At 43.0% G+C, this 17,072-nt stretch overlaps 2 protein-coding genes across 2 annotated transcripts in view; one reads left to right on the forward strand and one right to left on the reverse strand.

Annotated features, from left to right (window-relative positions):
• The first annotated feature begins 2,721 nt into the window (after nucleotides 1-2,721).
• On the forward strand, nucleotides 2,722-15,969 carry LOC136440875 (2-amino-3-ketobutyrate coenzyme A ligase, mitochondrial-like). The gene is made up of 9 exons (XM_066437029.1): nucleotides 2,722-2,854; nucleotides 4,239-4,403; nucleotides 5,035-5,147; nucleotides 5,567-5,741; nucleotides 6,726-6,919; nucleotides 7,942-8,024; nucleotides 13,779-13,953; nucleotides 14,877-15,500; nucleotides 15,558-15,969. The coding sequence occupies exons 1-8, from the start codon at nucleotides 2,756-2,758 to the stop codon at nucleotides 15,148-15,150; spliced, it is 1,278 nt and encodes a 425-aa protein (XP_066293126.1). The 5' UTR covers nucleotides 2,722-2,755; the 3' UTR covers nucleotides 15,151-15,500; nucleotides 15,558-15,969.
• The window catches only part of LOC136440462 (integrator complex subunit 1-like), a 52,642-nt gene continuing 51,539 nt past the window's right edge, over nucleotides 15,970-17,072 (reverse strand). Inside the window, exon 56 of the mRNA XM_066436511.1 lies at nucleotides 15,970-16,755. Within this exon, the coding sequence (XP_066292608.1) occupies nucleotides 16,637-16,755 (119 nt within the window). The 3' untranslated portion in view covers nucleotides 15,970-16,636. The remainder of the gene's footprint in view (nucleotides 16,756-17,072) is intronic.

A 17,072-nucleotide genomic window follows, 5' to 3' on the forward strand; every position in this document is an offset into this window, starting at 1 on the left:
GTTTCAATGCGATTCACGTGGTTTGATTGGTCGGGGTGTATGAGTTGCGTATTGATTTTTTGGGGGTTAAGTAAAGTTTGCGCGGAAGAAGTTGTTTTCTACTTTGACCCACCGTTGTGCTATCGAAACACGGATCCGAAATTATTTCTTCGGCTGCAAACTTTATCTTAACCAGAAAACATGTTAATACGTAACTCATGCGGACTTGCATATAAGCACAAGTGTGCTGTGAGGGGGGCTTTAGGCCCGTTTACACTTGTGGGTATAGGGCGTATTCACGTGACGTCATCACCCCTGCCCTCCGTGGGCGGCCATGTTGGTGCTCACCCTGCAGCGAAGTTTCTCGGTGTCCGACGGTCTCTAAATTTCCAAGGAATGCGAAGTCGTCTGATCGCTGTTTTATTATATGCAAAGAGTCTCCATCCTCACATCCTTTTCGCTACAAAAATCCAATTTCACCTACTGGAAATGTCCCATTATCGACGAGCGAGGAAAATTGTTTTCCCCAGCTGCCTACAAACATGGCTGCTAAACTGTTTACAGAGTACGCATAAAATCAGTTCACAGCATACAAGTGTTCCAAGGCCTGCAACCACGTAGTACAGTGTCTTGAGTGTCGTGAAAAATTTTGTTGACAGGGAGTACGTTATGATCGGGAAAGTTCGACGTTGAAAGACCCCCCCGGTTTACGAACGTATCTCAAGCAACGCCTACACGGTGCCGCCACTGTGTTACACAACGGGCCTGTATTTTGCTTTTCGACCAGATACAAAGGTTTCCATACACTCACGTTGATTCTCAAACTTCAACTAGTTAGATCCGCTGTTCGTATGTCAGAAATCCACTTTTGTTTCAGTCGTTAGTCCCTTCGTATGTTCCCTTACCTACACGAGAAACGCCAAACCAATCTTACTGTTACCCGATCAGTGTGTGCTTTATCAGTCCCAATCAAACATCTGACCACGAGGCAAAACACCATAATTGTGAGACAAAACGTTTCGAAGGGAAATTGTGAATGGCGTAGAAAACATCTGCTATTCATACGGAGAGTTCCATAGGGCTCCACTATCAAGTGAGCACCAACATGGCCGACAGTGCTCGTTGCTAGGGGGAGGGTCACGTGACTGAATACGCCCTATATCCAAGTCCGTATGAGTTGCGTATTAACATTGACATTGGTATCAAAGATGTTGTTTTCTATTTTCACGATTTTCAAAATTTACCAAGGACATCATATACAATTTCAAATGTACTAATTTTGTGAATAGGACATAAAATGTCCTTGGATAAACGAAATATCATGAAACTCAATCCACAGCTTCTTGAGTTATGCTGTTAAACTGCAAAACCACTCGATCTATGGAAGACATAACCTTTAATTGGCGAAGGTTACTAGTTCTAGTCCAAGGAGACAACTATGGCCTTGACCTAGCTGGTGTTTACACGCTTTCTTGCTGGCGGAGGTTAATGTATAAGTTTATGAGTTTATTGCAAGTTCTTGCCCGTAGGCTAATTGCAAGTACATGTAACATGGAAGGACGGACAGACAATTGGTAACAATATAGCATGTGACTATTCTAGTCTAAATACTAACACTAAATTCTTATTTGGGTTTGACTTAAAAATCTGTATGTGCTGTATGTGGCGTCGTGTGGCGCAAGTGGTAGAGCGTGCGGCTGTCAAACAATGGTACCCAGGATCGAATCCCGGGTTGTGCCCAGAGACATGTCCGAACTTGCGCCCCGACGTTGTGCCCTTGGGAAAGGCACTTTACACGACCTTCCTCACTTCACTCAGGTGTAAATGAGTACCTAGCTCATCTAGGGTTAGGGACGTTCTTCGGCTACTACTACTACTACTACTAATGACCCCCTCCCCTAGGGGCGGTAATAGTCGGGCCGGCCGCTAGGAGCGCGATTTAATCAGGCTAGGCCTTGACCCAAGTGGACCAAGATCGAGACAAGGCCGATGTACCACAATCATTTTGAATACTGCATATTATATCATTACGCCATTTACTTTCATATTCTTGTGATTATAGTTTTCAGAATAGAATAGACTAGTTTAGTGCCCATTGTATTGATTGCATTGTCATTCTTGCCATACATTGTGCCATGTACAATTGTCGAGCAATAAAGTTCATTATTATACCCATTACATTCAGTCGGGAAGAAACATAATACAAAGTGGACGACATTCTGAGAAACAAATAAGATCCGATATGCGAAAAATAGTTACTCAAGCGACTGTATAAAATGTTGAAATTATATCCAATTGCTTGAGTAACTATTCTCGGCATATATCTAAGTTATTGCCTGGCTATCTAACCTTCATCAAAGATCCGATATGTCAAAATGAAATCGTTGTCCACGAAACAAAGTCTTCGCCGCTCCGTTTTATTTTGTGTGGCCCCAAAATAAGAAGTTTAAAAAAAATCCATATCACTACTAAAATCAACAAACCCACTTACTATACAAAACGTGGGTCTCTTCATTTTCCACTGCCTTGAAGTCAAACCCAACCACAACCATAGTCAACCTTAGTTAACTTAGAACTTTCACAGTAGACTAGATAAATATTTTTGATTCCCATGTATTTCCATGTACTTGTTTGTCTGCAATTAGCCTTCGGGCATGAACTTGCAATAAAGTTATTATAAGAAGGGGGTGTGTCCAGAGGCGGGGCTACCATCGGCGGGGTCAACGACCCGAGGTGACGAAACCGAGGCTGCACGTTACATAGCGTACTGTCCAACATGGCGGCCCTGTATGTGTCGGCTGTGCGAACTCTCCGGACTAGGAGCCCGCTCTTCCTCGCCCCTCGCCGCTTCCAGTCAGCCCTGGCCTCCATGAAGGTAGGGAAACTTGTCAAGATTCTACAGAATAAGTCTGAAGGCGTCAGAGTCATGCGATCTTCTATTGCCAGCACATTTTATCAAACCACTTCTCGCAGTCGACCCCCCTTTGCAAAGCCATGGCCACGTAAACAGAAATATATATTTTACGCATACGTATACCAGGTTTCGCGACTGTTAATACATGCATGATTAGATGACCAAAGTCCATTATATTCTTGTAAATACGCGGAATTGAGAATTTGATTGATTGACTATCGAGGTAACGCTAGACAAAACTTCTGGGGGTTCAAACCCAGCAGGTGGAAAATGCCATGATGATTTGTTTGCGTATGTACGTAGTGTAAACAAAGATGTGGAACAGGCACACAGCATGGTTGATAAGGTTCTTTGTAACAATAGATTACACGTTTGCACTCCTCTTGTAAGGCTGGGCCATATATATATATGCTTGTCACAATCATTATCAAAAGAACGATCTTGTTATGTTTATCGTTATATTGGGGATCTAAATAAAACTCAAGCCTGGTATTTGCAGAATTTTGAATCTAACTTTATTTTTCATTTAGAAAATCTCGTCATGATATTGGAGAGAATAAAAAAAGTTGGTTAGAATACATACTAAAGTCGTGATAAGAATGTGAAATTGTCCGCTGAAATATGTAGATTAGTCAGTAATTTGGCTTGTGCTCGACCCCCTGAACTTTTGGTCAAGAAGTGAGATTATTAACCACTTTGCTAAATATTCTTCCCAACACTTTTGACCAATTACTCATGTCATGACTGGTCATTCTCTTGACTGCAATTGCTGGATATACTTTTCGTTTTATTCAATAAACCATTATTAAAGGCACCCAGAGCATTTTATGAGGCTTGAGAACTGGAAATATTCTAGTTGCTGTAATCTTTATGAAATTGACATTTAATAAAATTAATGCCACTGTTTACCACATTTGCGTGCGGATTTCTTATCAAAAGTGTTCAAAAGCGGCACAAAAATAAGCTACATCATAGTACATGGCGATCTTTTAGTTTCACGCGCCTAGTGTAAATAGACCGATACCATAGCCCCGCCCACCTCCATCAAAACGTAGAAATGCAAAATTGAAACATAAAAATGCATGTAATCACTCTCTTATAACCGCTAATTGTGATGGACAGTCAGGAACAGTCTATTGGGGCTTGGATTTTCTATCAGTTCTCTCCACACAACGACATTGTATCTTTGCTCCTTTAATGTCGATATGTAATGGTATAGTGTTATTGAAACGTACTATGTGTAGGAATGACTAGAAACTGGAGTTTTTTTAATTCAAGTTTCAAGCCTCATAAAATGCTCTGGATGTCTTTAACTACATTATAAACCTTGACCTTTGACCTGCAGGAGATTCTGGAGGGTGAGTTGGAGGGAATACGACAGGCGGGAACCTGGAAGACCGAGCGCGTGATCACCTCTCCGCAGGCCGCGAGCATCACGGTAGAGGGCACCGAGGGAAAAATCCTCAACTTCTGCGCCAACAACTATCTCGGCCTCTCGTCCAATCCTGAGGTGAGCCATGTTTCTGTTATCAAGGAACTTCTTACTACATGAAGGAGGTTAAACCTCCTTGACTACATGTAGTATCTTTTAGAAAGGCAAAGCAGTTCTAGACGAAGATAAAGACTAATACACTCAAGAGTTCTGAAAAACGACTATCCTAATGTAAGTCATGTTTTTTTAAGGAACATCCTACATGAACATCTTTAAGAAAAGGCAAATCTGTTCAAGAGAAGAATAAGATATAGGTATACATAGTTCTAAAATACAGCCTCAACATTTTGCACTTCATCAGTTCATGGTCTCCCGATGTTTATCTAGCCTGAATTTGATTCATCTACAGTTTTTAATTCAACTGCTGACTGCAGTATAGCATTCATAATGTTATTCTGTAATTTTAAGGGTTGTAGACTGAGGCTGGTAAGAAGGCGTGAGACGCTCACATGCATGAAGCTGGCCTGAGCTCTGTTATGTTCATCTTAGCCTGGGTGCCATCCTATTTCTACCGGGGCTCCTACACTCGCTTAGGGTAGCGAGTGTAGGAGCCCCGGTAGAAATAGGATGGCACCCAGGCTATGTTCATCTGTGTGTTTCTGCTAAATTATAGGCAGTTTATTTATGACATAATCCTGATGTTTTACAGGTTATAGAGGCTGGTAAGAAGTCGTTAGATTCCCACGGAGCGGGCCTTAGCTCCGTTCGCTTCATCTGCGGCACACAGGACATCCACAGGGAGCTGGAGCAGAAGATAGCTAAGTAAGCGCACCTAACACCCCCTCCTACAGCAAATGGTCTGATCCTGTACCCCCTTTTGTAGTAGATGGTCTGGTCCAACTTTGTAAGAAAATCAGTTGGGGCACCAATATTTTATCTCCAGTTTGATGACATGCGTTTCAGTCTCTTTTCTAGTGACTTTTTATTCAAGCTGCAAAGATGAAGTCAGAGCATATGTTGGACACTCAGGCATTTAATATCTGTATCTAAAAGAACCCAACACACATATCGAAAAGAGTAGGGGTGACCAGTGTACCAGACACTACAAGTAGCCAGGTGGTAAAATATGTAAAATTTTGAGGTCTAGCCCATGGACTACATGTCATGTTGAGCTATTTGGCAATAAAAAAGGTACATGCTTCACCACAATGAAGGATGGCTGTTTTACCTTTATTTATTAGATTCCATGGAAGGGAGGACGCCATCTTGTATATCAGCTGTTTTGACGCCAACGCGGGAATCTTCGAGGTCCTGTTGGGACCGGAGGATGCAGTGATCTCAGACGAGCTCAACCACGCGTCGATCATTGATGGCATCAGACTGTGCAAGGCCCAGAGGTTCAGGTACAAACACAAGGTAAGGCGAGAATTTATAAGCATGGATATTGCTGATTCTGGTTATCCATCAAGACCAGAACTGATTGGGTCAGAAATTAACAGTTTTAATCCTGGCTGTGTACTAGAAGGGGTTCGTCGATCAAGGTTAGACTAGAAGGGGTGGTTGTCTCTTGAACCTTGCCCCAGTGTGGGTGAGGGGGTGAAGTCTGCCATCTCTGACTGCCCCAGTATGGGTAAGGGGGTGAAATCTGCCATCTCTGACTGCCCAGTATGGGTAAGGGGGTGAAATCTGCCATCTCTGACTGCCCAGTATGGGTAAGGGGGTGAAGTCTGCCATCTCTGACTGCCCCAGTATGGGTAAGGGGGTGAAGTCTGCCATCTCTGACTGCCCCAGTATGGGTAAGGGGGTGAAGTCTGCCATCTCTGACTGCCCAGTATGGGTAAGGGGGTGAAGTCTGCCATCTCTGACTGCCCAGTATGGGTAATTATAAGGGGGTGAAGTCTGCCATCTCTGACTGCCCAGTATGGGTAAGGGGGTGAAGTCTGCCATCTCTGACTGCCCCAGTATGGGCAAGGGGGTGAAGTCTGCCATCTCTGCCCCAGTATGGGTAAGGGGGTGAAGTCTGCCGTCTCTGACTGCCTCGTTCCTTCTGCAGGACATGAAGGACCTGGAGTCGATCTTACAGCAGACGCAAGGCTGTTAGTGTGGGTAAGGGGGTGAAGTCTGCCATCTCTGACTTCCTTGTTCCTTCTGCAGGACATGCAGGACCTGGAGTTGATCCTGCAGCAGATGCAGGGCTGTTAGTGTGGGTAAGGGGGTGAAGTCTGCCATCTCTGATGACTTCCTTGTTCCTTCTGCAGGACATGCAGGACCTGGAGTTGATCCTGCAGCAGATGCAGGGCTGTTAGTGTGGGTAAGGGGGTGAAGTCTGCCGTCCCTGACTGCCCCAGTATGGGTAAGGGGATGAAGTCTGCCACCCCTGACTGCCTTTTCCTTCTGCAGGACATGCAGGACCTTGAGTCGATCCTGCAGCAGACCCAGGGCTGCCGGATGAGGCTCGTCGTGACGGATGGTGTCTTCAGCATGGACGGGAACGTTGCGCCGCTGCGGCAGATCTGCGACCTTGCCGACAAGTACAACTCCATGACCTTCATCGATGAGTGCCACGCCACCGGCTTCTTAGGAGCAACCGGGAGGTAAGGCGTTGTTTCTAATATTATCAGAAATCTCCTTAGGAGGAACGGAGAGGTAAGGCGTTGATTCTTATTGTCAGAAATCTCCTTAGAAGGAACGGAGAGGTAAGGCGTTGTTTCTTATTGTCAGAAATCTCCTTAGGAGGAACAGAGAGGTAAGGCGTCGTTTCTTATTGTCAGAAATCTCCTTAGGAAGAACAGAGAGGTAAGGCGTCGTTTCTCATTGTTGGCAATCTCCTAAGAAGAAGGTAGCCTCCATTAACATTGATTCGCCAGGTTACATAAATCCGACCCTTTGAAAAGCAGTGGGTTTGCGAGATCTCAAGTTTTTGGCCTAAAGAGAAGGTAACCTCCATTAACCTCCATTAACATTAATGCGCCTGGTTGCATGTGCATAGAGGGTTTGAGAGATTTCTAGTGCAGCACCCTCAGGTATGCACAGTATAGATATACAGGAGACGTTAGGTTGGAGATCTGTTTGGATGCATCTTTTCAGGGTGGCGGAATCATGTACCCTGGTGGAATTATGTTAGTAGATGTTAAATTTGTGGTTCATATTTGGTAAGTACGTAAGTTGCCATACATTGTACCAGTTACAACTGCCGAGCAATGAAGTTCTTCCTCTATCAAATGTTCGTCAGAATCTGAAGTGTACCTGTGTGTGTTGATTAGGGGAACAGACTGTACAACTCCTTCCTCCACTCCACTATCCGTATGTACAACAGACAGACTGTTGTCATACTGTTGTTTTGTTTAATGTGCAGTTTTCATTGTCATTCTTGCACTGAGTGTATAGATCTGATTTGTAAGATCAGCGCAATTCAGGAGTACATTGTATGAATATGCATTTCTTTCATGTTTCTGTATCTATATCTATATAGCTTGTATAGCCGCCCTTCGGTGTAACACACTAGCTTCGCAGGCACACGGTGCGGGAGCAGCTGGTTATATTTCACCGAATGACCTGTTGATTTAAATGAATGAAGGTTGAAAAGATTGAAAGACCTGTCCCTGTTTGTGTTCAGAGGAACAGAGGAGTTCCTGGGAGTGGATGGGAGGTGCACCATGATCAACTCTACACTAGGCAAGGCACTGGGAGGGGCTGCAGGTGAGGGGACTAGGCTGTCTTGTAGAGAGAGGGAATGGATGAATGAGTGAGGGGATGGATGAGTGAGTGAGTGAGTGAGTGAGTGTCACGACTCAGTGTGTAAGTAAGTAAGTAAGTGAGTGACGAGGGTGGGTGAGTGAGTGAATGAGTATGGGTGAATGAGTGGGTGGGTGAGTGGGTGGTTGAGTGAGTAAATGAGTGAGCAAGAGAGAGTTACGAGAGTGGGTGAGGGAGTGGATGAGTGAGAGAGTATTAGTGAGAAGTGAGTGAGTTTGAGTAAGGAGTGAGTGAGCTGAAATTAGTAGATGGGTGTGATGCTCTGTCTGTCTGTAAATATGTGTTTTTTTTATAATGATTCAGCAAAGATAACATGTACATGATTGTATAACAATTTCTGTACCCCATTCTGTATTGCCCATCTTGTATAAGAATAACCACGCTTTGGGATAACACACTAGATACATGTAGGCAAAACATTAATACAAATCATATTGATCAGTTCCATGGTGTCACATTTCCAAGGTAAGAAAGTGGGCCAAAGGGCATAGACATTAGAAAGCCAACAGTCCTCAATATTGAGCCTAAGTCAACAGTTTGTATGTTCAGCACCTTTCCCACATCCTGGTCTGATGCAATCCTAACCCACAGTCTTACCTAACTCAAAAGTTCCAGCCTACAGCACAGATTAATACTACTGTAACTGTTTGTTTGTTTGTTTGTGCCTTTATTTAAACTGTAAATTCACTGGTACAGTCAAACCTGGTCAGGCCATCACCTACAGTCAAGCTTAGCCACATTAAAACAGTCCCGTCCATTTTTACATTGTGTACAGTAACTCATGTCAGGCTGGGCACACATTTATTCTGTTCGCAGCAACAGCTGGTGGTTTGGCTATTGTTCATGGGGCTGGGGGAAATCAATATTATATGCTGTTGGGCTACACTTTCGCAAGTCCCGAAAAGTTTGTTTTTTTGGTTGCAGAGAGGGATTTGGGGGCAAAACAGTAGAAAAGTTGGTGACTTCGTTCTAGTATTATCCTGGGATTCGGTTAGGCAAAAGCTTACTTATAGCCTGACTATGGTAAATCACATCCCTAGCAACCTGCCCAACCGACCGGCCCCCTAAAAAGAGGAGACCAATCAGCCCTTTGCAGGGTGTCCCTGTGGTGTAGTGGTCTGCGTCTTCTGCCTCTCACCACATCTGGTTCAAATTACTCGGACCAGAAGGACTGGGGTTCAAGCCCTCTGGACAAGAGGCGCATTGAGTCATACCAAAGACTTTATAAAAATGGTACGAAAAAAACTGTCATACTTCTGAAACAGTATGGAAGTTAAACACACTCCACTGCCAGTGGACTTAGCCCCCTGCTACAGTGATTGCACCACAGTGTGGCCCAGGGATATGAAACAGAGATGGGCACCGCCCTATACATCAATAATGGTGTGGGAGGATTTTAACTAATTTTAACTAATCAGCGCCTGGCAGTGAGAGCTTATGTAACACAGGCCAGGCAAAAGCTGTGCAAAAGTGAAAATGGTTTTATCAAACATAAATGCTCTGAAAGCAACAGCTGTTCTTCAGCAGTAACTTTAAGAATGGAGCTAGAGACTGACATCAGAAATAGCATCAATCAATAATTATGCAAGGTTGACATTACATACATTGCAATATGTAAGAAAAGGGGACTAAACTGCAATTGACAACATCAAGGCAACCTTTGAACATATACAGGGCTCGAAATACTGGGTGCATGTGCACCTGTGTGCACCCAAAATTAGAGCTGTGCACCTAATTTTTGACTGTAGGTGCACCAGTGCACCAAGATATTTTTGTAAGCTATAGGATAAAGGCTCTATTGTACACATAGTATACAGAATATTTTTGAAATGTAAGTATCAGAAATAGCAATATAAACTTTTGTTGTACTTTATTTGATGTATCACTTGTTTTAAATCTTATAAGGTTAGCTGTAGAATTACAGATTGAACTTCTTAAGAGTGTTAAACTTTGTAATTATGTTTTGCTGACATTCAACTTTATTCTATGTGGTGCACCCAAAATTCTTTCTGTGCACCTAATTTTTTGGGGTGGGTGCACCGGTGCACCTATTTCCAAAAATGAATTTCGAGCCCTGATAGCAGTAAATCATGCAGCATTGTGAGAGCAAGCCTTTTACAGAATCCATTAAATATTGCAAAGCACTATGTACAGCATTACCCAAAACATTTCCGACCATAAGACTAAGTCTAACTTGTACAATCAGTCAGTAGACATGTAAATTCATGAGCAGCGCTATCTGATACGTGTAGCCCCTTAACCTTTTACCTCCTGCCATACTCTGTAACCAATACAAATTTTGTGCCAAAAGGCCACTTCAGCAGGGAGGAGGTTAATAGACGTGTGCGTTGCTCCAGTCACATTTTACCAAACACGTTCATACAGCTTAGAAAAGGTCAAAGGTGACCCATCCCCAGCTGTTTGCTGATAACCCGACCTTGGCACACGTATGTGTTCCCATGGCAACAGGCGCACCTGTACAGTTTGAATAGGTGACAGGTGGTGAAATGTGTTCAGCTGACGCAATACCTGGGGCCAGAACAGGTTCTTCAGTTGGTTCTTGAAGAAGAAAAAAAGACAGAATAATAAAGAAACCATAGTTCACATCAGCACAGTTGATAATCATGAGACCAAATTAACTCAGGCTTCATAATACTAATGATGAGTTCAAATTGTAGTTGTCTTTTTCTAGTGGCTCCATGTAGTATATAATATAATTTTGCCAAAACAAAGCAAAGCCATCATCTGCTTCACTTTTATGGGTTTCTCCTTGCATGTCCTTTAGTTTAGACCTCAGAGTCTTTTTGTTGTGACTCCGTTGTCATTTTCAAACACTGTCCACTTGCCCTGTTTACTTCGGGACAACAAAAAGTTTGTTTTGTCTCCAGTTGTGTAAACAGCTGCATTGGAATGTGTCCAGCAATTACATTTAATTGTCGTGTATACTATGGAGTGTTATTCTGATAGAAAATTTGACGTCATGGAACTTGTCACTTAACATCTTTGGTTTGAGATACAACCTGCACAAAAGCAAAACTGGTATAAATTTAGAACTTAATCAGCATGTAGACGAGTAAAGAAAAGAATATAATGTAAAAGCAGATGTTATCGAGAAAATTGTGCTTGATACTGAGTGCATACAGTGTAATTACATGGATGTCACCTTTGACCAACTAAGACTTCTTAAAGTATTTTAAGTTAAAGTTTCATAATTCTAAGTTCAGCAAAATGTGTAAAACAATTAATGAAGGATAAAGTAGGATACTTTCAAAATGTTAAGCTGTATATTATCACATCTGCAGAGTGACTTCTCACGAATAAACAACCTGTCCAGACTATTGCATCACCTTTACGATGTTAGTCCTAAGTGCAGAGTATACACGCTAAACAGGATGTTAGATCGTTATCTGATAAGAAATGTGGCTTTACATAGTGTGGTCTGCCTGTCACTCAGAGGTAATTTGCATATGATTGACAGGGCCGGCAGACGAGAACTGGGTCATATTGGTTTTTGCTTACTGTATTGTACTGTGTTTGAAACAGCTGTGTCTTATGAAGATGGAGATGTAATTTTCAAACTGTGGCTGGGTTTACACATAATTTTTCGAGTCAGAGTCGACTCAGGAGCCTTCTGTTAACACACGGGCCGCAAAGTGACTTGGAACGCCCTAGTACGCCGCCGGTGTGACGACTGCAGTATTGCCTTGCTTTTAATCGTGACCAAGTTACACCACAGGGTGCACAAAATTTTTAACAGATATCAAAAATCATGGCATAAAGAGTAAGAAACAAATTTCCAAATTTGCGCCAAGTGCCTTCACTGATTTTCATATGACCCATGACCTGAGCATTGCATAACGGGAAAATTGAAGTGACCTTTTGAGAGCTGACATAAGGCTAAGGCCATGTTGATTTGATTATATGGATGATATCCGTGTGCACATAGCCTGGGTGCCAGACCACGGCGCTCCTGGAGCTAATCCTTCGGCCGGGGAATCCTTAGAGCCGTGAATATCCGTATAACTGTCATTAAGAAAAGTACAATGAGGGCAACAACAAGATTTTAGAGGCGCTCCTTGTTTGAGTGAATGTTCTATTCCCCACGGCCGTAGGACCGTCGGCACTTCCGCCATGCTTGTTCTACTCGTGTTGTTTTCATATATAAACAGACCGCCCTTCCGAGCGGCGCAGCTGGGCGCCCCGGCTTACCAATCAGCGCTCGGTTGTAAAAATCAGACTCAGCCACGCTATTGGCTGAGTAGCTCGCTCACAGAGCGTGCGGGCCGGCTCGGCATGCCAGACCGCTAGCGCGATAGAAATCAGAGTTCGGCTGCCAAGCGCTCCTTGGTGCCAACTCTATCCCTACTACTAGGTCTTCCCTGACAAAAAGGGTTTATCATTGCATGGCGCGAAAGGTCTGGTATCCAGGCTAGTGTGCACACCAATTTCCGTCCATTTAGAAAAAAAACAAAAAACTTTTCGGCCATACTGTAAATCCTACAAAACAGCTGCAAAATGAGGAAATATGTGCCAAAACAAAGAGTCTATCGACCGGTATGCTGTATTCTGTGTGTTTTAATAGTCACTTGTTCGACCTTCCCGACCACTTAGATTTCACAATGAAGACGTGTTTTTTTTGCCAAACTTTTTTCTACTTTCACGCCTGCATCAGTTTTGGGGTTTCCAGAGGATGTCATCCATATAATCAACTCAACATGGCCTTAGCACATGTCAGCTCTCAATTGCAAAAAAGGTCACTTCATTTTTCCCATTATGGGACACTCCATGAAGCACATACTGCTAACTATATCCATTCGGCATACCTAAATGGGTTGAACTACAGGTTTAAATCTATACCCTTAGGCAACTGTGTCCTTTGATATATACTGAGACAAAGGTCTGTACTAAAGTATGTTATGTCCCACAATGCGAACCTAGGTAAATATCTAAACGACTGCTTTCACATTAGAAAAAATACCGAAACTAATGATTAAACCAACTCGATTATAACACTATATCGAAAACGTATGCTAGCCCTTATTGTATTGTATTTAGTAATTAGGATGTTAAGTTTTATTTTATACTTCTACTTTGTGTTAAGTTTATGAATTCTTGCCATATTTTTTACCATGTACAATTGTCCTGCAATAAAGTTCTTCTTCTTCTTCTTCTTTGTAATCTTTAAAGTATACCCCCAAGGCAAGTGTGACCTATTGAGCCAAAGCAGTCAGTAAAGTTACATAATCCTGTACTACTTACTTCTTCCCTCAAGTACCAGCTTCACATTAATCATGTTGAGCATCTATTGGCTGCCTTCATAATCATAGGTGACTGGTAAAGATGGCAGAGCGACAAGATGAACACTGCAGCGTCATTCTATCTCCGATTATCCAACTTTAAATAAAAGGCAAAGACAGGACATAGGTTTGTTGGGGCGGGGTGGATTATACCGCAGGACCCAAGAAGCTGGTGACCTTGCCAAGACAGAGGCCGCGACCTTACCTATTCTCTAGCACCCTCCCCCTTCAGAAAAGCATGTTAATCCTGTATTTCTCCCACACAGGTGGTTATACCGCAGGACCCAAGGAGCTGGTGACCTTGCTGAGACAGAGGTTGCGACCTTACCTGTTCTCTAGCACCCTCCCGCCCCCCTCCCCCTTCAGAAAAGCATGTTAATCCTGTATTTCTCCCACACAGGTGGTTATACCGCAGGACCCAAGGAGCTGGTGACCTTGCTGAGACAGAGGTCGCGACCTTACCTGTTCTCCAACACCCTCCCGCCACCCGTGGTGGCCTGTGCCAGTAAGGTGTTCGACCTCCTGATGGAGGGAGAAGCCAACCTGCCAAAGAAGGTGGCTGAGAACACAGCAAGGTATGGCAAGAAGACAATGAGCGAACTACCAGAACTTTGTTTACTTTCCCTGGCCCTGAATTTTGGGGTAGAAGGGAAAGGAGGTTTTCGCATTGTTTTAAATTTGTGGTTGAAACAATTCCTACAGTATAATACATTGCTAAACTTTCTTCCAACACTATGGTATTCACGGATCGAATTTTCAACGACCACTGTCGCCTTCTTCAGGATCAATAATGACCAATCACTGCCGAATGTAAACTTGCGAGAGTTACGGACACGTGACTTTATTGACACGTGTCATTGCAGATACGTGACGTCAGCAATTGGTCAAACGTGCCAGGAAGTTTATAACGCCCAGTCTCTGTTGAGTGATGGCTAGAGTGCCCTGATGTATATGGCCTCCTTTATACCTGTCATAAAGCAGTCCAAATAAAGTAGTGCTCTCATAAAGTACCAAATTCCTACAGTAATTTGGGTTTTCAGTGTGATGAATTTGGGATGGCGAGGTCACCAGTTGTACGATAAAGCTTCATTTTTGAATGTTTGTTTCGCATAACTGGTAAACTGCCTCAAGGCGTAACACACCAGTGTTGCACAATAAAGATGTAATTGTATAAGGATGACCCGGCATCCTGAGTAATTGTACATTGAAGGACCCCCCCTCCGACCAAGATGGGCTCGTCCATGCATGAGTCATCCCTTCGATCCCGAGGTCTGTTATAGTCAACAACCCAATTTGTGTCATTATTTCACACCAACATTCTCTAGAACACTAGAAATTTAATGTCTCTATTGTTGAGCAGTGCATAACAGTAACTGAAGCAACTGCATAACATTTGCTTGTGAGTTACCTTTGCGTATCTTATCACCTGGATGTCTAACCATATCCAATGTATCAGTGGGCAGTGTTCCATGACCTTTTTCTATTGTTTGACCTTCAGGTTCCGTAAGAAAATGGTCGCTGCCGGGTTCACCATCGCCGGGGACAACCATCCCATCAGCCCCGTGATGCTGGGCGACGCCCGCCTGGCTTCCGAGATGTCGGATGCTTTGTTGCAGCGAGGGATTTACGTGATCGGGTTCAGCTATCCCGTGGTTCCGAAGGGGAAGGCGCGCATCCGCGTGCAAATCTCCGCCGTGCACACCAACGAGGAAATCGATCGCACTGTGGACGCGTTCGTCGACGTTGGGAAACAGTTCGGTGTGATTTCGTAAGCAAAAACTTTCCCGACGGCCAAAATACACTGAACTCATCATGTGAAAGTGGAAAGATATTGTTTTAGTTTTTCAAATCAGTGGCTTATTGAAATCTTGCACTGTGGCCTTTTTGGAGATTCTTAACTACAGATGGTCTGTACTTATCAAAATTTAATGATAATGTAGCGCACTGATTACATGTAGGCAACAATTTTATGTGCATTGACATGACATGACAATTCTACTCTGTTATACCTGTCAGCCAACATTATTCTTCTGCATGAGGACCACATGACCACTGTTTGGTGATCCGTTATAGATATTGACCATGGTATGACCAGATTCTTTATAGGGACCACCTGTCTATAGTATCTGTATCTGTATCTATATAGCCGGTATAACCGCCATCAGGCGTAACACACCAGCTGACCACAATCCTTCAGCAAGAATGCCAATTTCGCCAATGAACTGCAATTACAAGTACATTGTATTATGTGCCCTTATGATAAATGTGTGTGTTCTTCCTTAGTGAATATGGCAAAGAATTAAGTACAGTACTGTAGGACATCTGTGATATCCAAAAGGTAATTTGGGAACCACTCCTGTACACAATCCTGGAAAAGAAATCATTAGATCAGAGAATGTTAACAAGTCAAGATCCACTAAGAAAACTTGTCCTGTAAATTACTGTTGATGGCAGCATAGAAACTAGAGAGTTATGCTGTATAATGTATAAATTACAGAATGTACTTTTAAGAACTAAGGGAAGTTTACAGTCTTCCTACAATTATTAGATTGTTTGAAAGATGAACTTCTCGAATAAACGGGTAGAAAATATTCCAGTTGGGTACATAGCTTTATTGTGTCTTTTCATATTTTACATTAAGATAATTACCTCTACTTGTATTTAATAATATCAGTAGCCATTGCCACAATATAATACAACATGTATATTTGAGCTAGTACATGTATCTTCTGTAGTCTGGTTAGGCTGTGCCAATGTGATTTGGGGGTTCTCAGAAAGGTCAACATGAAAACAGTTTGAGGGGAAGTCTGAGTGTGTGGTGGCGACACAGCTGCAGGAATATTGTCAGGTTCAGGTTTCCTTTCAGCCTTCTGTTCTAAGTTCGAAGGTACTTGAAGAAAAAGTTTTTTTCTGGTCTCATCATTTTGAACACCCATACATTGGAGAATGGAACTGACCATGTCCTGTGGCTGTCTGTAAAGTTGGAAGAACCCATGAAGATAAAGGGGTGTTGTAGTTATCACCGTATCCTGCTAGTCTAACATGTTCACCATCCCTACATGGCAGAATGGAACAGACCATGTCCTCTTGTAGTCTATGTAAAGCTGGGAGGATCCACGAAGGAAAAGGGGTGTTCTAGTCATTGTATCCTTCTAGTCTGAGCAAGTTCACCATCCCTATACGTCAAAATGGAACAGACCACGTCCTGTTACTGTCTGTGAAAAGCTGGGAGGATCCACGAAGCAAAAAAGGGGTGTTCTAGTCATTGTATCCTTCCAGTCTGAGCATGTTTATGGCATCAGCGATGATGTTTGAAGTGTCGATTTTCATCTGAACCCCGACAGCAAACGCCTTCCGGACGAGAACATTGGAGTGTTCTGTAAATAGAGACAAAATCAGTCAGAAAAAAACAACAATCACCAAGTCAGATGCTTGCATCACAAAACTGGCATTTCAAGTTATGTTTCTACGTGCTTAAACCCATTTGCTTGTGTCTGTGTGTTGTGGTGTGTGAAATCAGCAGTACTACTTATCCACAGCAAATACTCTAGCAATTACACTGCGTCCTTGAGTTCAAAGAGACCAAAAACAATGGACTGATATTGCAAAGTACTGGTTCAAGAGAAAAAAAAGTCAGTTTAGAAATGGCTGTCTGTGTTGCAATTGTACCTTAACCGACCTCAAATCACACACA

This window comes from Branchiostoma lanceolatum, chromosome 8 (genome assembly GCF_035083965.1).
Source record: "Branchiostoma lanceolatum isolate klBraLanc5 chromosome 8, klBraLanc5.hap2, whole genome shotgun sequence".
NCBI classification, from domain to species: Eukaryota; Metazoa; Chordata; class Leptocardii; order Amphioxiformes; family Branchiostomatidae; genus Branchiostoma; species Branchiostoma lanceolatum.